Below are 22,334 nucleotides of genomic sequence, written 5' to 3'. Positions count from 1 at the left end.
AGTGTTTCTTTTTTTACCTCCATGAATAAGAGATAACCCTGCCTGCTAGGGAGTGATTGTGATGTTTTCATTGGATCGGCAGATTGAAAGAGGAAGCATGAAAGATGAAGACATCGATATTGCCAAATTAAAATATCCAGCCTGTAGATACGATGCACGCAGACAATGCACACAGACACAGAAGCAAGCCCTGGGTCACACACTGCATCTATCCACTGGGCTCTCAAAAGTGTTCAGTGTGAAGGGGTAAGGTTCTACATGAAATCTTTTTAATTCAGAAATCCCTATGGTTCTAGGTAGCAACACACCCTGACAGCAGACTCACTGTGTGAAACCAGAACTTGACGATGGGGGCGTTGTAGAACTCGTAGATCTTCCGGCCCATGGGGATGAGCCGGTGCCTATTCTGGACCTCCCCCACACCCTTCTTACGAGACGCCTCCGTGCTTACCTTACCCAGCATGGCCTGGGGCATCCCACCCAGAGAGACAGAAAGAAAGAGATGGAGAGAGATACAAAGATACAGGAGAGAGAGAAGAAACAAATTAAAGAGCATTAGAGCTGTTCCTACAGTACACGTTAGTTGCATGATCATAAGCAAGCACAGGCAAACTCATTCCGAATGTTGCATGTTAGGGACATTGAGTGCTGGTGAGGATGATGACACATATGACGGAGACAAACACTTACGGATCGAGTCTCAGACGACCGTGACAGACAGTAGAGAGAGAGAGAGAGAGAGAAAAAGAGAGTGAGAGAGAGAGAGAAAGAGAGAGAGAGAAAGCAAAGAAGAGAGAGGACAGCAAGGAGGAAAAAAGATGTCTGACGTCCATTTCTAGGACTCACAGTAACACAGTTTGTCATCCATGACAGGGAGTGTCAGATCCCAGAGGTTATGATCATGGATGCCCATACCACAACACACTGCTGAGGAGTCAGCAAATTGTATTTTATTGTATTGTATTGCATGTTTTGGGAAAAGGGAGATACACCTCACGATGAAAGAGCCAGATGCATGTGAAAATCACAATGCCATGCCAACATGCATATTTAAACTGCATCTGGGTTGGGAGTGTCAGGGATTACAGTGTGTTTTTGGAGGCATCTGAGGATGACTTGCAATACAATACCGATGTATGTAGCATAACATTTGTATGAACCTGTCTGAGTCATAGTTCGGTTCTGGGCTGCATTTGAACATTCAGAAAGCAGCAGCTCACAAGGCCAAGCGGAAGAGCTCATGACAGATGTGATCCTTTGGCAGAGTTTATTTTTGGGGTGTCGAAGAACTCTCTCATCAGCATTCTCATAAACTCCTGTTCCCAATGAGTTTTTGCGCTGGCTGGCTGACTAAATGCAGATGACAATATGTACCACAATGTCTATTTAGATGAACCGAGTCACCAATTGCCAGTTCTGTATTAAGCGAGGGTGTTCAAACAGTCAGGCTGTGTCTGAAGTGGAACACTATCCCCTATATAGTGTATTACTTTGGGCCCTGGGCACGGTTTCCCGATAGCGATGGAACTTAGCCTTGCGAGTGTTTTAACAATGCATCTTTCCAACAACGGCCCGAAACACCACGCAGAGTGAACGTTTGGTAAGTGCTTCGCTGAGGCATGTGTCAAAACTGATGGGCCTGAAAAGAAAGGCTACGCTGCTCTTTGATCAGCTTTCTCCATTCAAATCTTACCGTAACATTAGAATTATTGCACAATACTGATGACGAATCAGCTCCTAGCCAGATATTATTACCTACGGCTGCAAATATTAGGCGGCTTATTGCTTACCCTATAATAATTCACTAAATCCACATTTGGCACGTCGTTGTGCACGTTAGGCTACACATCATAACATTTATTAAGACCAATTACAGACTTCATCATGCAAGTAACAAAATGGAACTCAAGCGATTAACAGTATTTCAATATGATTGAAATAGGCCTGTAACCAAGGCTATTTATATTTGAATGCAACTATCTCAGTTTTAATTTGAAGCATCTTCTTATTTGTAGTCAACTTAGTTCAGAAGTTATTACAGTCACAGAGAGGCGGATAAACCATCTGATTCTATGTTTGGCAGAGATCTTCTGTGTATAGAAACGCGGGGAGGGCAAAAAGGCATCTAACGACGCACTGTTTTACGAGTGGTCTGAGGAAGGCGTTCGATTACGAACGTTTTCAAGTGCAACGTCACCAACGATGGTTTTGGGAAACAGCTCTGAGATTTAACGATGCTCCTACGAAGGTTCGAGCAATGAACTTAGCCTTAAGATGCTTTTGCGAAACCAGGCCCTGGTCAAAAGCGATGCACTACACAGGGGATAGGGTGCCATTTCAGACACACCCACAGACTGTGCATCAGCGCAGGCCAGGCAGGCAGGCACAGTTAGTAACCTGAGCAGCTTAAAGCTGCTGCCGTAAATCAGATGAGCGACACTCTCTCTTAGCAGCATGCAAGTTGATGCGCGGTTGCCAGCGCCACTGGTGAAAATGAGGGGCAGCAGTTGCATATGGTACTGTACCTCTAGTAAGACCTTGGCTAGGAATGGGAGAGAGGGAGCGAGATAGGGGAAAAGACAGAGAGTGAAAGGAACAGGGAGAGAGAGAGAAGGGGGGAAGGGAAAGAGACAGAGAGGGAGGGAAAGTAAAAGAGAGGGGGAAAGGGAGAGGGACACAGAGAGAGAGAGAGAGAGAGAGAGAGAGAGAGAGAGAGAGAGAGAGAGAGAGAGAGAGAGAGAGAGAGAGAGAGAGAGAGAGAGAGAGAGAGAGAGAGAGAGAGAGAGAGAGAGAGACATACACAACGAGCCTAGGCCGGCAAAACAGACTGAGACGTTACAACTCCACAACCACGTCTTCGGCCGCGACCACAGGAAATGAGAAGAGGGACGACAGGTAGGTTTGGGGGCAGGGCAGAGCTGTTCTTACTGCCCCTCTGGTTGACCGTAATAGGGTAGGGACTGGGCTTGGATCAGTGTGTAGGGACAATAATAATGGAGTGTGTTTGTTACAGTTTTTCTCAATTTCTGAAACACTAAAACCCATTGGCTGAACAAAGTTCTCAGTTGCCTGGACTCATATAGCTAATTATGCAGTCTGTTGTCAATACCTTAAACCATTTCACATGGTAAAACACAATTTGCAGGTCTCACTTAGACTTATCAGCAAAACTCTAAACACATTCTCATTCTCAAAACACATTCTGCACTCTAATGCACATGTCATCCATACTGGTAAACACAAGTGGCAACAATCAAATGCAAATAGAGAACATATGTCATTGATTGAACACAACCACTCGAAATTGATTTAACCTGTTTCAAATGATGCGACACAACCAATATAAGCCAGTTCAGAGAGCAAACAGGTTGTTGAAGGTGGGAAGAAGAAAGTCTGAGAATGGATAGAAGAAACAATGTGAGAGGACGAGGACGAGTGCGTATGCGAGGTGGGCGACGAGGAGGGCAAGGAAGAGGAAGAGGAGGATGAAGAGGAAGACAAAGAGTGGAAATATCTGATGAAATTCGAGCAACAGTTATAGACCAACGGTTATAGTTATAGTTATGTTCTTGTCCATGGACTGACAATGAGGGAAGCAGGACTTAGAGTGCAACCCCATTTGAGCCGATTTTCTGTGTCCACCATAGTAAGGACATTCAGAGAAGAGAACAGGTACAGGATACTACTGTATTTTTGTAATTGCAAATTTACTGTACTACACTATATGCAGCTGTTTCAATAGACATTTGTAAAGTTAATCACTGTATGTATTGTACCGCATGAATATGTTTTGTAACTGCACAGCTACTTTCTGTAGAATTGCAAGGCTGCCACATGCAGGTGGAAGGACAGCTATATTCACGCGGGAGCAAGAGGCCGTTATAGTTGGCCTGGTCCTTCAAGATAATGCAATACGACTCAGAGAAATCCAGGAACGAGTGATACAAGACAACACACACTTCCAGGGAATCAACAGTGTGAGCATTTCCACAATTGACCGTGTCCTCCATCGTAACAGGATGCGAATGAAACAACTATACAGAGTACCTTTTGAGCACAACTCACCAAGGGTGAAAGAACTGCGAGCTCAGTATGTGCAAGTAAGTGTACATTCAGAAACATTTACTGTAATCCAGATTGTCTACAGTACTAACACATACTATGTGAATGAAATTACTCTTCAGTACATACAATGTATGTATGAATCAGAAGCCTAATTGTACTCTACAATATAGCACTGTCTCTGTACGACTTACAAAATCTACACAGACAATATTTGACTTGGAATCCTTGGACAGACCCCATGAGTTCATCTTTGTCGATGAAGCAGGCTTCAATCTAACAAAGAGGAGAAGGAGAGGCCAAAACACGATTGGACAGCGGGCCATTGTTGAAGTCCCTGGTCAACGAGGTGGCAATGTCACAATCTGTGCTGCTATCAGCAACCATGGTGTTCTACATCCGAGCTGCTCAGGTAAGGGAATGGTTTAACATCAATGGGCAGTTTATGAACTTGTACCTCCCTCCATACTCGCCTTTCCTGAATCCGATTGAGGAGTTTTTCTCCTCTTGGAGATGGAAAGTGTATGATAGACAACCCTACATCAGAGTAAATATGCTGCAAGCCATGGATTTAGCCTGTGGTGATATAGGTGAGGAATCATGTCAGGGCTGGATACGGCACACAAGAGGCTTCTTCCCCCGTTGCCTCAGGAGGGACAATATTGCTTGTGATGTCGACGAAGTGCTCTGGCCTGACCCAGCCCAAAGACAAGAAGAAGCACATTGATCACATGTTTACTCCTTTGATTGTTGTCCCTTTTAGTATTGTATACTATAGTACAGTGCATTGTAGGCTGTATACTGTACAATGGACAAATTGTATGGCCCTGAACATTGTGCTTTCCATTTATTAACAGTACTGACTGCTGCAGGGTACAGTACTGTAAAAATAGGGGTACAAGGTGGAGGAAGAACAAAAAACTAAATTGCAAAGCAGAGTAGTAATTTCTGATCAATTTTGAGCTACTATGATAGAACATGTTTTCGTTCATCAAAAGACAATGACGGAAAAATATGAATATATTTTTTTATTAAAAATGTACTTCTCCCTGAGAATGTGTTTTCTATTTTTCAGGTGTATTGTTCACCGACTGCTTGAGAGTGTATATCATTTTGATCACCTTGTTTATGATTTGGGAGCAGTGTTTGATTCTGAACACAGGTAAAACTGTTTTGAGGCGAATGTTTCATTTTGCGAGAGGAGTCAGAGGTTATGTAAATAGTGCTTGAAGATGAGGTTTGGAGCAAGGTTTCAGAAATGGTGTTTTAGCAATTGAGAAAAACTAGAGAGAGAGAGAGAGACGAAAGTGTGTGTACTTTAAGCTGGACATAGAAGTCGCCCCTAGAAGTCGCCCCTTACCACAGATCTTGGGGTGGGGGGTTGAAAATATATCTGACCGTGAAAAGCTGTGCTTCGAATTTTGTTTAGTTGAGGGGCAGGAGCTGGCTAAGGGTGTGTTCGAAATGGCCCCCTATTCCCTATATAGTAGGGAATACTAATAGGCTACCATTTCAGACGCAGCCTGCGTGTGTATAGTCTGAAGGCAGGGCTGAGGTGGGTGCTCTCACCACGGAGTTGTACTGCGTCTCACAGTAGGATCTTACTGTGAACTCCATGTCCTCTTCCTCCTTTTCTTTGGCGGGCTCGGGCTCTTCCTCCTCCTTCTCCTGCAGGTAGGTGTCCTGGTCTTGAGGCATGTACGACATCTCATCCTTGTTCTTAAACTCCAGACTCAGGATGGACGGAGGCAGCAGCAGGCCCAAGATCACCTGGGCAGGGGGGTGGAGTTAGACACATGGAGGGGCAATACACACAAACAGATACAGGGACGCTGCTTCAAAAGTTGTCACGTGGCACGACGTTGGGAGAGTTATGGTCATATTGCGTGGGTCCCCTGCATGTCAGTGTTTTCACCGATCAAGTGGCAAACTTGTTCCTTTCCATTCTTCCCAAAACAAATGTTATGAATACCCATGGTAATACCCATACTATGGTAAATCCCTCACATCTTGCAACTTTGATATTAAAAGTTGCTCAAATGTCTTGTTGAACCAGTGGATTTGTATAAAGACACAGGTGAGCACACACACATCCACATACACGCAGACACACAGACACCACCATTCGTATCCCACATGTCCATATTATTTTGGAGCTCGTCAGAGTCGTATCCATTAGTGCACACCGTAGAAAAACATTTTGCAACAAAATACGAAAACAAGCGTTTCTCATTGGACAAGTTCAGGTAGTGCCTTCCTGTTTCAGTCTGTTTTCTTCCGTCTGGTGCCTAGTGAATACAACCCAGACAGGGAGGTGTGTGGTGGGGCTTTATAGGTCATGAGTGTGTCTGTTTACCAACCAGCTCTATACTGCACCTGGATTCATCCTTGATCCTTCTTACACACAACCAACCAGCGGCCCCATGCACAGCTCCTCAAAATTAGAAATGACTGTGCCCTTTCATGACCTAAGCAGCTGTATGCTGTCAAACCTCAGCCAACTCATTGGCTAACCTACTTGCCTGGGCTGAGTAATAGCACAAACCTTTAAAGTGTGGGATATCATTAGCCATTATGCCCAGCGGGTCAAACAGGGTGATTGCAACACGTTTTTCCAGCTTGGTATGGTAATGCTTCACCTTCAATTAAAATCTACAGTAGTCTACAATAAAATCTACTTCCATAAGTATGTCTGTCAGTCAATCAGTCAGATGGTCAACCTCTGAAGCCCCATTTAGACAATACATCGTATGACCCCTGGCCCTTCTGACCTTCAGCCCAGAGTTCTTGCGCATGCGCAGGCGTCCCATCCACATGTCAGTGAGCAGCATCTGGCTGCACGTGTGGGCGATGAAGTCACGGTGCTTGGCGGCCACGGCCAGCTGCAGGCAGGTGGCATTACTCCAGTTCTTCAGCTCATAGGTCAGCAACTTCATGGCCATCTGCTCGTCCTGCTTGTATGACTGGTCCAGCAGCTCCACAGCCAACTGTCCAAACTCTCTGAAACACACACATAGGATGTCACACAGTGAATGTTTGAGATGAACTACGCTACATTGCAGTTTGACATATAAACATAATTAAGTGTTATACCATGGCATTGCGAAATACCCCTTTCTGATTGGCTTGAAGGGCATTCTAGAGCGTGCATTATTTCCCTATAACGCACAGTATATTTGCACGGTAGAATTCAATGGCTATAGTTTATTTTTACAAGATTTGTTTGAGCTGCTTTTGAATGTGAAAGTCAAATTGAAAACAGTATTGGTATTGGTTTTTTTTATTGTTTTTTTATTATAGTAAGCTAGGACTGATGGTTTGATTAGCTAAACTAGTTGGTCTGTTTGTTTGGATACCACAGCAACTACTGTAGCTATCTAGTAAACCTGCTAGCTGCTTTTTAAAATACATTTGACCTTTATTTTATTTAACCTTTATTTACTTCAGTGGATGTTGAACACATTTCTACCAGCAAATGAACATATTTCTAGTGGCAATTATGTTAAATTATAGCCATGGTATGATTTGAATATGTTGGTAACCTGTTGTATCATACAGCACCAACATTAAAGCACAAACATTACAATTCCATAACATACAAGTGTTCTGAGAGAGATGCTAACAGAGCGTTCGCAGTCTATTTTCTAGGCTGTGCCTCTTATATCATGGAAAGTTTTGCTACACACATGGAAACGCACATATACAAACACGCACGCACGACCACACACACACACGCGCGCGCGCACACACACACACACACACACACACACACACACACACACACACACACACACACACACTTTATGTACACACACTAGTCAAAGGATTAAGATAAGACTTCAACAGCAAGCTGGTCAAAATCTCTGCAGAAAATACAAACCAAATGGGTTTGCACTTGGCAGAAAGAGTGGTGTCAGGGCTTTGAGGAGTATGGCAGTATGTGTTTGGGTGTGTGTGTGTGTGTGTGTGTGTGTGTGTGTGTGTGTGTGTGTGTGTGTGTGTGTGTGTGTGTGTGTGTGTGTGTGTGTGTGTGTGTGTGTGTGTGTGTGTGTGTGTGTGTGTGTGTGGCACCTGGGAGTTCTTTCCTATAACCAACTTCCAACATTTCCATAACAGTCTTTTTAATTGAGCAAGAACACACACACACACACACTTTCATCCCACACACATGCCATTAGCTAAACTACATGTGTGTCATTAGTTAGAGTATGTGTGTTGGTATTATTAGTTGCATTTATCTATGGCGGTCCTATGAGATCTGTGTGTTATCTAAAGCAGGTCACGATGTGAGGAGGAGTGTGGATGCTGCTCCATTGCAGACTCCCAGCTCAACTTTAATCATTCAGAAGAAAACTTTCCATAAGAGGCACAGCCTAGAAAACAGACTGCGCACGCTCTGTTCGCATCTTTCTCAGAATACTTATATGGGTGTGTAATGGAATTTTAATGTTTGTGCTTTTCTTATAACTATTTTCTGTGTTCTATTTATGTGCTGTTCATGCAAGTGGCTGAACAAATCCTCACTATCAGCAGCTGCAATTTGGCAGTACGCCCAGACCTTGTTTTGAGAATGAACGAAAGATATCTCAGTTTCAAGGTCTCAGCTTAGCGATAAGAAGCCTCGTGAGATATTGGTCTGTCACATGTTGTGAACCAGTATTGGTCAGTCACATGAATGAAACTAAACAGAAATTATTAATTAATTATGCTAAATCATGCAAATATAACTTGTCTGTGTATAGCCGTATAGAAGACAACTGCTGGGACTGCCCAGACAGAGCTCCTGATTGACATGTGCACTATGGTGCATTGAGTTGGTTGGAACCTCTCCAGCGCGCTGACAAATAAACAATGATTCATTTAAGATTGACTTTGAGTGTCCCTGTGTAAGAATTTCCATGGCAATTTTGTGTCACGAACTGGATTATGGATTCTGCCTGTGGAGCTTTCCAGTGGGGGTCCGTGAGGAAAACTGGTGTAACATTTTATGAAGCGCGAGGGACATTCCGATCTGACCAAAAGAGGACGAGGACCCAAGCAGACCAGACCCTTGATTTCGGGGTGTTATTTACATTTATGGGAAGCGGCAAGACTATAGAGCCTATAGAGACCATAGTATTTATGGAATTATAAACTATTGATACTATGATGCTGAGGGACTGTAGATGCTGAGGGACTATAGATGCTGTAGGGACCATAGATGCTATAACTATAGGGACTATGGTGCTATGATATGGGATAATAAGCTGAACGATTGATATTTGGATAACACGAGCTGATTGGCATTTGGATAATAAATGATTGAAATTATTATTAATAAGATTGGAATTTGACATTAGGATAATTAGCCGATTGCAATGTTGATAATAAGAGAATGGAAATTAAGCTATTTAGTATTGAGTGAATCAGAGCTGTCAGGGGACTAGCTTAGATGTGAAAGAGGTGAATGAATGCCACAACCAGTTCTCTGTGAGCTGAGTTTTCCAGTTCTGTGTGAGCGGATCTGTAACGTTATCTAGGGGTCTGTCCAACACTGCCATTGGATCTACAGGTAGAGGATAACATGTCTCAGAAATCATATTCATAACATGTCTCAGAAGATAACATGTCTCGTTAGTACCGAGGATAACATGTCTCGGAGATTAACATGACTTTAGATTATATGAGGATAATGGAATTTGATGTATAATGTTATTATATATGAAAGAAGAGAGAACTATTTCCAAAAATGCTGGCTGTTAAATAGAACTAGTGTAAATGTCAAACCCCTGTATGAATAGAACACGAGTCTAGAGGAGGAATTTGTGATGTAACACAAATGCATAATGGGTTACTAGAGTTAAAGTTACATAATATTGAGTATAATACTATGACGATGTGATGAAGTAAGAATAGAAAAATAATAATATTATACAACCTGCACACCCACACGTAGACGTACGTGAGTAGTGAAAAAAGTATTCTGAGGATTGTTCAGAATGGTCCCTTTATGGGCCATTTGAGGTATGATTAAGGTTAAAGTGTTGTATGGGACTTGACGTTCCCATAACCAATAAAACCATAAAGAGGAAAGGTAGAATATTTCCTCCAGCCTGGTAATGCATTTTGAAACAAGCCTATACCTTGTTGGATAGAACCAATGATTTTCTGTATTCATCTACTCAAGTTTAAAGTGTTAGGTAGAGACTTATTATGGACAGAGCATGCCATCTACTGGGGACTGAGACAGTGTCAACAAGTTGATATATATTGATCCCTCCAAAGCATTACACATGAATCTCAAAATAATTCACATTTAATAAATATTGAAGCAGAAAGTGAGATAGAGATTGGGAATAATAATATAGAGTAGCTTTTTGAAGGTATACACACTGAAATCAAACAGGCTGTGAGAAACACAGTGGGGTTATTAGGGACAGTTTGTAGATAATTGTATGTCAATGCATCAGGTCAAAAAGATTAAGATTACAAGAGAAGTGTTTACTTTAGAAGGTGCCCAACTCAGCTTTACCGTATCATCTGATATGTCTGAAGTAAAAATGTGTCTGAAGTATAATTCTGTATACACAACGATTTATTGAGACTTCCCACCCAAGATGCAGTAAACTCAATTACTGATTACAACATTTTAGGACGGATTAAAATGTAACATAGTTTATTTTCTTTCTTCCAGGACTGATGGAATGTCCGCTACCAAGGATTGTTTTTCAAGTTGATCAATGATTCTCCCTTTGAAAGGCTTCATGAGGCAATGCCTTGGGAGAGCAGTTAAAAGTGCCCTGATCCAGCTGTTAAGGGACCTCCCAAATTAAGCAAGGCCTGGCCATTTTGTTTGTATTTTACCCTACACATTTTGCCACACACACATGCCAGTACCCACACACAACCCACTTGTTAATGAACATTTATTAGTGGTTAATATTCTGTTTGATTTAGAAGTGTGTTTGTGGTGTTTTTTCACGGGTTAGAAAGGATGCTGTACTCAGATGATCGTTTCTATTGTCAGAGTCTTGATTGCACACATGTAAATTCTCTTGATTAGAAGAAATGTACTGAAAAACCCAATGTAAACCTAATACACAACACGTTTGAAATGTTTGAAATATCTTTAAATAATGTCTGATGTGCAGGAAAACAAACACTCACTTAATTGGGCTGACTGACCTCTGACCTCTGTTCTGACTTCCTGGTGAGGCCTGATCACCTAATTTTTTTTTTTTAAATGTTTATTTCACCTTTATTTAACCAGGTAGGCCAGTTGAGAACAAGTTCTCATTTACAACTGCGACCTGGCCAAGATAAAGCATAGCAGTGCGACAAAAACAACAACACAGAGTTACAAATAAACAAACGTACAACAACACAAAAGAAAAGTAAAATAGAAAGATATATGTACAGTGTGTGCAAAGGTAGAAGAGTAAGGAGGTAGGCAATACATAGGCCATAGAGGTGAAAATAATTACAATTTAGCATTAATACTGGAGTGATATATGTGCAGATGATGATGTGCAAGTAGAGATATTGGGGTGCAAAAGAGCAAGAGGGTAAGTAATAATATGGGGACGAGGTAGTCGGGTGTGCTATTTACAGATTGGCTGTGTACAGGTACAGTGATCGGTAAGATGCTCTGACAGCTGATGCTTAAAGTTAGAGAGGGAGATATACAGTTGAAGTCGGAAGTTTACATACACTTAGGTTGGAGTCATTAAAACTTGTTTTTAAACCACTCCACAAATGTCTTGTTAACAAACTATAGTTTTGGCAAGTCGGTAAGTCATTTTTTCAACAATTGATTACAGATATATTATTTCACTTATCATTCACTGTATCACAATTCCAGTGGGTCAGAAGTTTACATACATTATGTTGACTGTGCCTTTAAACAGCTTGGAAAATTCCAGAAAATTATGTCATGGCTTTAGAAGCTTCTAATAGGCTAATTGACATCATTTGATTCAATTGGAGGTGTACCTGTTGATGTATTTCAAGGCCTACCTTCAAACTCAGTGCCTCTTTGATTGAAATCATGGGAAAATCAAAAGAAATCAGCCAAGACCTCAGAAAAAAATTTGCAGACATCCACAAGTCTGGTTAATCCTTGGGAGCAATTTCAAATGCCTGATGGTACCATGTTCATCTGTACAACCAATAGTATGCAAGTATAAACACCATGGGACCACGCAGCCATCATACCGCTCAGGAAGGATACACATTCTGTCTCCTAGAGATGAACGTACTGTGGTGCGAAAAGTGCAAATCAACTCCAGAACAACAGCAAAGGACCTTGTGAAGATGCTGGCGGAAACAGGTACAAAAGTATCTATATCCACAGTAAAACAGAATGCGTCTCCTATATCGACATAACCTGAAAGGCCGCTCAGCAAGGAAGAATCCATTGCTCCAAAACCACCATGAAAAAGCCAGACTACCGTTTACAACTGCACCATTTTGGGATAAATGTCCTCTGGTCTGAACTGTTTGGCCATAATGACCGTCGTTATGTTTGGAGGAAAAAAGGGGAGGCTTGCAAGCCGAAGAACACCATACCAACCGTGAAGCATGGGGGTGGCAGCATCATGTTGTGGGGGTGCTTTGCCGCAGGAGGGACTGGTGGCATCATGAGGGATGAAAATTATGCGGATATATTGAAGCATTATCTCAAGACATCAGTCAGGAAGTTACAGATTGGTTGCAAATGGGTCTTCCAAATGGACAATGACCCCAAGCACACTTCCAAAGTTGTGGCAAAATGGCTTAAGGACAACAATTCAAGGTATTGGAGTGTCCATCACAAAGCACTGACCTCAATCCTACAGAAAATTTGTTGGCAGAACTGAAAAAGTGTGTGTGAGCAAGGAGGCCTACAAACCTGACTCAGTAACACCAGCTCTGTCAGGAAGAATTGTCCAAAACTCACCCAACTTATTGTGGGAAGCTTGTGGAAGGCTACCTGAAATGTTTGACCCAAGGTAAACAATTTAAAGGCAGTGTATGTAAACTTCTGACCCACTGGGAATGTGATGAAATAAATAAAAGTAGAAATAAGTCATTCTCTCTACTATTTTTCTGACATTTCACATTCTTAAATAAAAGTGGGGATCCTAACTGACCTAAGACAGGGAATCTTTACTAGGATTAAATGTCAGGAATTGTGAAAAGTGAGTTTTAATGTATTTGGCTTAGGTGTATGTAAACTTACGACTTCAACTGAATGACTCCAGCTTCAGAGATTTTTACAATTCGTTCCAGTCATTGGCAGCAGAGAACTGGAAGAAGAGGCTGCCAAAGGAGGTGTTGGCTTTGGGGATTACCAGTGTAATATACCTACTGGAGTGTGTGCTGCTATGGTGACCAGTGAGCTGAGATAATGCGAGGCTTTACCTAGCAAAGACTTATAGATGACCTGGAGCCAGTGGATTTGGCAATGGATATGTAGTGAGGGCCAGTCAATGAAAGCATACAGGTCGCAATGGTGGGTAGTATATGGTTTGGTGACAAAAACGGATGGCATTGTGATAGAGTACATCCAGTTTGCTGAGTAGAGTGTTGAGGGCTATTTTGTAAACAACATCACCGAAGTCAAGGATAGGTAGGATAAACAGTTTTACGAGGGTATGTTTGGTGGCATGAGTGAAGGAGGCTTTGTTGAGAAATAGGAATCCCATTCTAGATTTAATTTTGGATTGGAGATGCTTATTGTGAGTCTGGAAGGAGAATTTACAGTCTAACCAGACACCTAGGTATTTGTAGTTGTCCACATATTCAAGGTCAGAACCATCCAGGGTAGTGATGCTAGTCAGGTGGGAGGGTGTGGGCAGCAATCGGTTGAAGAGCATGCATCTAGTTTTACTAGCATTTAAGAGCAGTTGAAGTTTGTTTGGAGGTTTGTTAGCACAGTGTCCAAAGAAGGGCCAGATGTATACAGAATGGTGTCGTCTGCGTAGAAGTGGATCAGAGAATCACCAGCAGCAAGAGCGACATAATTGATATATACAGATAAAAGATTTGGCCCGAGAATTGAACCCTGTGGCACCCCCATAGAGACTGCCAGAGGTCCGGACAACAGGCCCTCTGATTTGACACCCTGAACTCTATCTGAGAAGTAGTTGGTGAACCAGGCGATGCAATCATTTGAGAAGCCAAGGCTATTGAGTCTGCCAATAAGAATGTGGTGATTGACAGAGTTGAAAGCTTTGGCCAGGTCAATAAAGAAGGCTGCACAGTATTGTATTTTATCGATGGCAGTTATGATATAGTTTAGGACCTTGAGCATGGCTGAGGTGTACTCATGACCAGCTGGAAACCAGATTGCATAGCGAAGAAGGTTACGATGTGATTCGAAATGGTCGGTGATCTGTTTATTTAGTTGGCTTTCGAAGATTTTAGAAAGGCAGGGCAGGATGGACATAGGTCTATAACAGTTTGGGCCTAAGGTGTCTCCCCCTTTGAAGAGGGGGATGACCGCGGCAGCTTTCCAATCTTTGGGGATCTCAGACGATACGAAAGAGAGGTTGACTAGGCTAGTAATTGGCAGATAATTTTAGAAAAAGAGGGTTCAGATTGTCTAGCCCAGCTGATTTGTAGGGATCCAGATTTAGGGAGGGGTTGCCAGTTGAAAAGCATGGTCAGCTTAGATTTATCGGTGGTGACAGTGTTTCCTAACCTCAGTGCAGTGGGCAGCTGGGAGAAGGTGCTCCTATTCTCCATGGACTTTACAGTGTCCCTGTCACGTTCTGACCATAGTTCTTGTGTGTTTTCCTTGTTTTAGTGTTGGTCAGGACGTGAGCTGGGTGGGCATTCTATATTGTGTGTCTAGTTTGTCTATTTCTATGTTTGGCCTGATATGGTTCTCAATCAGAGGCAGGTGTTAGTCATTGTCTCTGATTGGGAACCATATTTAGGTAGCTTGTTTTGTGTTGGGGTTGGTGGGTGATTGTTTCCTGTCTTTGTGTTCTCTGCACCAGATAGGACTGTTTCGGTTTTGCCACATTTGTTATTTTGTATATGTGTTCATGTTTAGTTTTCTTATTAAAAAACATGAACTCTAACCACGCTGCATTTTGGTCCTCCTCTCCTTCGACGGAAGAAAGCCGTTACAGTCCCAAAACGTTTTGGAATTAGTGCTATAGGAAGCAAATTTCTGTTTGAAAAAGCTAGCCTTAGCTTTCCTAACTGACTGAGTATATTGGTTCCTGACTATCAGCAACTGCAATTTGGCAGTACGCCCAGACTTTCTTTTGAGAACGAATGAAGGATTCATCAGTTTCAATATCTCAGCTTAGAGATAAGAAGCTCGAGAGGTATTGGTCTGTCACATATTATGAACCAGTATTGGTCGGTCATATGAATGAAACAAAATGATAATGATTAGGTAATTATGCTACATCATGCAAATATAACTTGTTTGTGTAAAAACATCTGCTGGGACTGCCCAGACAGAGCTCCTGATTGACATGTGCACTATGGTGCATTGAGTTGGTTGGAACCTCTACAGCGTCCTGACAAATAAACAATGATTCATTTATGAATGACTTTGAGTGTCCCTTTGTAAGAATTTCTATGACAGCTGTATGGATGAATGACTGTTTGTGTGTGTGTGTGTGTGTGTGTGTGCTTGTGCATGTGGGTATGTTCAGTTGTGGGTATGCAGATGTGTCTATGTGTGGCAAACTCTACAAAAGATTATGTGTGATTGCTTGGCTGATTACATGTGTGTGTTTTTTTTCAACTCTTATGTGTATGTGTCTTGTGGTCTATAGTACCTGGAGTTGTGGTTCAGCTCCTGTGAGATGTCGTCCACCATGTCGTTCTCAGAGGCCTCGTGGGCCATGGCCTTGCACAGCTTACAGGCCACCAGGGCTTTGGCCATGGCCTCCTCCCCGTGCTGCCAGAAGAACAGTGCCATCTTCTGTCTCTTCATCAGCACGGCCCACACCATCAGCTCGTGGAAGGGGAAGGGGAAATGGTTGATCTCAGGGTCGTCCAGGTCAATGTCCACCTCCTCCTCCCGCTTACGTGTAGTCTTCTGGCGACTCCTCCGGATCGGCATGTCATCCTGCCTCAGGCCGCACAAGACGAAAGCAGAGACATGGATTCATGGGTTTTTGGATGTGATGCTCAGCCTTTGCCCATCGAGGGAGACAAACATACATTTAGAGAGAGTTTGATCATGTAATATAATTCACACTGGCTAAGGCCTTGGAGAGATGGATGAAGTACCATGGCATGAAAGTACTGAGAGTTGAGAACTGTGAAAAGGCCTTGGTGTTTAATGTCTGTCTGCTTGCTTAGGATATTCTGACATTTATTCCAATATTTATTCAGGTATTTCCATGTGACTTCTATATCTCATTCAACTGATACCTAAACTCAGTTACACCAGCTCTGTCAGGAGGAATGGGCCAAAATTCACCCAATTCTTTTTAGGAAGCTTGTGGAAGGATACCCGAAACGTTTTACCCAAGTTAAACAATTTAAAGGCAATGCTTCCAAATACTAATTGAGTGTATGAAAACTTCTGACCCACTAGAAAAGTGATGAAAGAAATAAAAGTTTAAATAAATCCTCCTCTCTACTATTATTCTGACATTTCACATTCCTAAAATAAAGTGGTGATCCTAACTGACCTAAGACAGGGAATTTTTACGAGGATTAAATGTCAGGAATTGTGAAAAACTGAGTTTAAATGTATTTGGCTAAGGTGTATGTAAACTTCCGACTGTAATTATTCAGACCCTTTGCTATGAGGCTCGAAATTGAGCTCAGGTGAATCCTGTTTCCATTGATCATCCTTGAGTTGTATCCACAACTTGATTGGAGTCCACCTGTGTTAAATTCAATTGATTGGACATCATTTGGAAAGGTACACACCTGTCTATATAAAGTCCCACAGTCGACAGTGCATGTCAGAGCTCAGAGACAGGATTGTGTCAAGGCAAAGATCTGGGGAAGGGTACCGACACATTTATTCAGCATTGAAACTCCCCAAGAACACTATGGCCTCCATCATTCTTAAATGGAAGAAGATTGGACCCACCAAGACTCTTCCAAGAGCTGGCCGCCTGGCCAAAATGAGCAATCAGGGGAGAAGGGCCTTGGTCAGGGAGGTGACCAAGAACCCTATGGTCACTCTGACAGAGATCCAGAGTTCCTCTGTGGAGATGGGAGAACCTTCCAGAAGGACAACCATCTCTGCAACACTAAACCAATCAGGCAAAGATGAACAGAGAAAAGTACATAGAGATCCTTGATGAAAACCTGCTCCAGAGCGCTCAGAACCTCAGATTGGGGCGAAGGTTCACCCTCCAACAGGACAACAACCCTAAGCACAGCCAACACAACGCAACGCAGGAGTGGCTTCGGGACAAGTCTCTGAATGTCCTTGAGTGGCCCAGCATGGAGCCAGAGTCTCTGGGGAGACCAGAAAATAGCTGTGCAGCGACGCTCCCCATCCAACCTGACAGAGCTTGAGAGGATCTGCAGAGAAGAATGGGAGAAACTCCCCAAATACAGGTGTGCCAAGCTTGTAGCATCATGCCCAAAAAGACTCGAGGCTGTAATCACTACCAAAGGTGCTGAGTAAAGAGTCTAAATATAAATGTGATATGTCTGTTTTTTTTATTCGTAATATATTTGCTAAACATTTATAAAAACCTGTTTTTGCTTTGTCATTGTGGGGTATTGTGTGTAGATTGATGAGGAACAAAAACAACAATTGATCCATTGATCCATTTTAGAATAAGGCTGTAATGTAAAAAAATATGGAAAAGTCAGGAGGTCTGAATTACATTCCGAATGCACTGTAGTAGTCCCCTTCAATATCAAAGTTTAGTATTGAGGACCTTATAAGTAAGTACAATGTACTTATTACATACATACCTACTGTAGTAACAACATATACAGTGGGGAGAACAAGTATTTGATACACTGCCGATTTTGCAGGTTTTCCCACAAAGTATGTAGAGGTCTGTCATTTTTATCATAGGTCCACTTCAACTGTGAGAGACGGAATCTAAAACAAAAATCCAGAAAATCACATTGCATGATTTTTAAGTAATTAATTTGCATTTTATTTCATGACACAAGTATTTGATACATCAGAAAAGCAGAACTTAATATTTGGTACAGAAACCTTTGTTTGCAATTACAGCGATCATACGTTTTCTGTAGTTCTTGACCAGGTTTGCACACACTGCAGCAAGGATTTTGGCCCACTCTTCCATACAGACCTTCTCCAGATCCTTCAGGTTTCGGGGCTGTTGCTGGGCAATACGGACTTTCAGCTCCCTCCAAAGATTTTCTATTGGGTTCAGGTCTGGAGTCTGGCTGGGCCACTCCAGGACATTGAGATGCTTCCAATCCTTAGTTGCCCTGGCTGTGTGTTTCGGTCGTTGTCATGCTGGAAGTCCCAGCCACGACCCATCTTCAATGCTCTTACTGATGAAAGGAGGTTGTTGGCCAAGATCTCGCGATACATGGCCCCATCCATCCTCCCCTCAATACGGTGCAGTCGTCCTGTCCCCTTTTCAGAAAAGCATCCCCAAAGAATGATGTTTCCACCTCCATGCTACACGGTTTGGATGGTGTTCTTGGGGTTGTACTCATCCTTCTTCTTCCTCCAAACACGGCGAGAGGAGTTTAGACCAAAAAGCTCTATTTTTGGCTCATCAGACCACATGACCTTCTCCCATTCCTCCTCTGGATCATCCAGATGGTCATTGGCAAACTTCAGACGGGCCTGGACATGTGCTGGCTTGAGCAGGGGGACCTTGCATGCGCTGCAGGATTTTAATCCATGACGGCGTAGTGTGTTACTAATGGTTTTCTTTGAGACTGTGGTCCCAGCTCTCTTCAGGTCATTGACCAGGTCCTGCCGTGTAGTTCTGGGCTGATCCCTCACCTTCCTCATGATCATTGATGCCCCACGAGGTGAGATCTTGCATGGAGCCCCAGACTGAGGGTGACTGACCGTCATCTTGAACTTCTTCCATTTTATAATAATTGCATCAACAGTTGTTGCCTTCTCACCAAGCTGCTTGCCTATTGTCCTGTAGCCCATCCCAGCCTTGTGCAGGTCTACAAATTTAGCCCTGATGTCCTTACACAGCTCTCTGGTCTTGGCCATTGTGGAGAGGATGGAGTCTGTTTGATTGAGTGTGTGGACAGGTGTCTTTTATAAAGCTAACGAGTTCAAACAGGTACAGTTAAAACAGGTAATGAGTGGAGAACAGGAGGGATCTTAAAGAAAAACTAACAGGTCTGTGAGAGACGGAATTCTTACTGGTTGGTCGGTGATCAAATACTTTTGTCATGCAATAAAATGCAAATTAATGGATTTTTGTTTTAGATTCCGTCTCACACAGTTGAAGTATACCTATAATAAAAATTACAGACCTCTACATGCTTTGTAAGTAGGGAAAACCTGCAAAATCGTCAGTGTATTAAATACTTGTTCTCCCCACTGTATGTAATATTATATTTATTTTTTACCTTGCACTTACCACATGAATACCTTCAAGTCACTTTGTTTCTAAGGACTTTGCCTTCTGTTACCATAAATGTTTGTATTAAAAGGGCGGTAAAATGAACTTGTGTCTGTTTCCAAGTAGATACAATGTAGTTACTTGTGAAATACCAGCACATTCTCATGAAGACAACAGTAAATATGTCTGGGATCTTACCCTGTTGTTTCACTTACAGGGTAGATACAAGGTAAGAAGGCTTTAAATGAAGCCATTGCTAATACCATGCAAACACCAGATACTTGCAGGTCATTAATGCTCTTAATGATTTAGTCAAATTATTGTGTAGACATAATGTACCAAGTAATTTTCCTATAGTTACTAGGTATGTACAGTGCCTTCAGAAAGTATTCGCACCCCTTGACTTTTTCCACATTTTGTTGTGTTACACTGAATTTAAAATGTAATCACTGACCTATACACAATACCCCATATTGTCAAAGTGGAATAATATTTTTAGAAATGTGTACAAATTAATTAAAATTGAAAATCTGAAATATCTTGAGTCAAGCCTAAATAAGTTCAGGCGTAAAAATGTACTTAACAAGACACATAATAAGTTGTATGGACTCACTCTGTGAGCAATAATAGAGTTTAATTAACATAATTATTTTATGAAAAGTGAAAAGTGTTGTTTCATGGTACCACCTTCACACTTGAAGGGTAGGTACACGGTAAGAGGGCTGTAAAATTAAACTGTTGGCTAATAACATGTAAATGCCAGATACTTGCAGGTCAACTAACACTCTTTAGGATTTAGTCAAATTATTGTGTAGACATTTTCTTAACCTTTATTTAACTAGGCAAGTCAGTTAAGAACAAATTATTATTTAGAATAACAGCCTACCCCGGCAAAGCCTAAACCCGGACTAGGCTGGACCAATTGTTCGCCGCCCTGTGGGACTCCCAATCACAGCCGGTTGTGATACAGCCTGGAATCAAAGTGACACCTCTAGCACTGAGATGCAGTGCCTTAGATCGCCACTGGGGAGCCCATAATGTACCACATCATTTTCTTGGAGTTACTAGGTAAGTATGTTGTAATGGCTGTAAAATTAAGTGGGGTCTGTTTCCAGGTAGATTCCAGATAGATCCCACAAAAACCACAGCAAATCTGTCTGTGATATTACCCTGTTGTTACGTGATACTAGCTTCACACTTACATGGTACGGATTAAGAGGGCTGTAAAATGAAGCTGTTCATATTACCATGTAAATATCAAATACCTTCAAGTTTACTGCCGTGTAAAATAAAAGTGGGAATATGTCAAGTTCAATTAATGAAAATCAACAAGAGGTCAGTAGAAACACATTTGTATTAATGTACAAACATATAACCATACAAGTTAGCATCACAACAAAAGTGAACTGCATTTATATATATGTAGAAACCAAAACTGCCGGCTAAACACCATTCATTTGAATGGAAGGCTAATATGTTCATAAATAGCACTCTTTTAATTCCGGTATGATAATCAATATGTGTACTAACAGATGATGCCAGTTTTTATAAAAAGAAGGACGGCTATGGATTGTGGTGAGCTTGTATATCATTGGTGACATAAGAGATTTGGATATAATGATGTCCTGTACTGTATGTCTCCGCCCTAAAAATGTGCTTTTTTTGTCCACGTCTCTGGTGACATTGAAAAGTAGCTAGCTTATTGTATTCATAGCAACACTAACGAGTCAATTCCGGGTAACATAATTTTGAAAATTTGTCACAGTAGAAACATCACAGTAGAAACATTTTAAAAACATATACACATTTTTGGTGATATTTTCTCACAATGTAAGTATAATTGTGCATACTATTGCAACATTGTGCACTATATGCAAGACAAAACATAATATTGATTTCGTATCAAATATATAGCGTTTTACTGCAGACTTTTACTTTGAAAACCAAATTCGAAAACTGGAGAGTTAAGTACATGCAGTGATTTATATCGGAATGATGTTTTTATATGTTTATTCTAGCTCTGACACTCTGCTAGTTAATTTAAGCTAACGAATCGCTATTGTTATTGCATTGTGTGTTAGTATGCTAGCTTGCTTAATTTTCTAACTTAGCTTGTTTTTGTAGAGATTGTATCTAGCTCTTTTGAGTGTTTAGATACTGTCATGTTAGGAGATAATATTTTTATTTTATTTTTTTATTTCACCTTTATTTAACCAGGTAGGCTAGTTGAGAACAAGTTCTCATTTGCAACTGCGACCTGGCCAAGATAAAGCACAGCAGTGTGAACAGACAACACAGAGTTACACATGGAGTAAACAATTAACAAGTCAATAACACAGCAGAAAAAAGGGGGAGTCTATATACATTGTGTGCAAAAGGCATGAGGTAGGCGAATAATTACAATTTTGCAGATAAACACTGGAGTGATAAATGATCAGATGGTCATGTACAGGTAGAGATATTGGTGTGCAAAAGAGCAGAAAAGTAAATAAATAAAAACAGTATGGGGATGAGGTAGGTGAAAATGGGTGGGCTATTTACCAATAGACTATGTACAGCTGCAGCGATCAGTTAGCTGCTCAGATAGCAGATGTTTGAAGTTGGTGAGGGAGATAAAAGTCTCCAACTTCAGCGATTTTTGCAATTCGTTCCAGTCACAGGCAGCAGAGTACTGGAACGAAAGGCGACCAAATGAGGTGTTGGCTTTAGGGATGATCAGTGAGATACACCTGCTGGAGCGCGTGCTACGGATGGGTGTTGCCATCGTGACCAGTGAACTGAGATAAGGCG

The 22,334-nt window shown here is 41.8% G+C and overlaps 1 protein-coding gene across 5 annotated transcripts in view; it reads right to left on the bottom strand.

Moving 5' to 3' along the window:
• LOC118358114 (transient receptor potential cation channel subfamily M member 3) overlaps positions 1-22,334 on the bottom strand; it is a 231,884-nt gene that overhangs the window by 33,628 nt on the left and 175,922 nt on the right. For 3 of the 5 annotated variants that reach the window (XM_052478596.1, XM_052478594.1, XM_052478595.1), the window contains 4 exons: positions 15,825-16,117; positions 6,834-7,062; positions 5,668-5,832; positions 326-466 (listed from right to left, as the gene is read on the bottom strand). In XM_052478596.1, the coding sequence (XP_052334556.1) occupies positions 326-466; positions 5,668-5,832; positions 6,834-7,062; positions 15,825-16,117 (828 nt within the window). Of the gene's footprint in view, positions 1-325; positions 467-5,631; positions 5,833-6,833; positions 7,063-15,824; positions 16,118-22,334 lie in introns of all 5 variants that reach the window. The other 2 variants (XM_052478593.1, XM_035735591.2) reach the window with 1 other exon arrangement.

The sequence above is a fragment of the Oncorhynchus keta genome, chromosome 25 (assembly GCF_023373465.1).
Source record: "Oncorhynchus keta strain PuntledgeMale-10-30-2019 chromosome 25, Oket_V2, whole genome shotgun sequence".
Taxonomy (NCBI): Eukaryota; Metazoa; Chordata; class Actinopteri; order Salmoniformes; family Salmonidae; genus Oncorhynchus; species Oncorhynchus keta.
The sequence above is the reverse complement of the archived record's forward strand: the minus strand, read 5'-3'. Positions and strand labels throughout refer to the sequence as shown.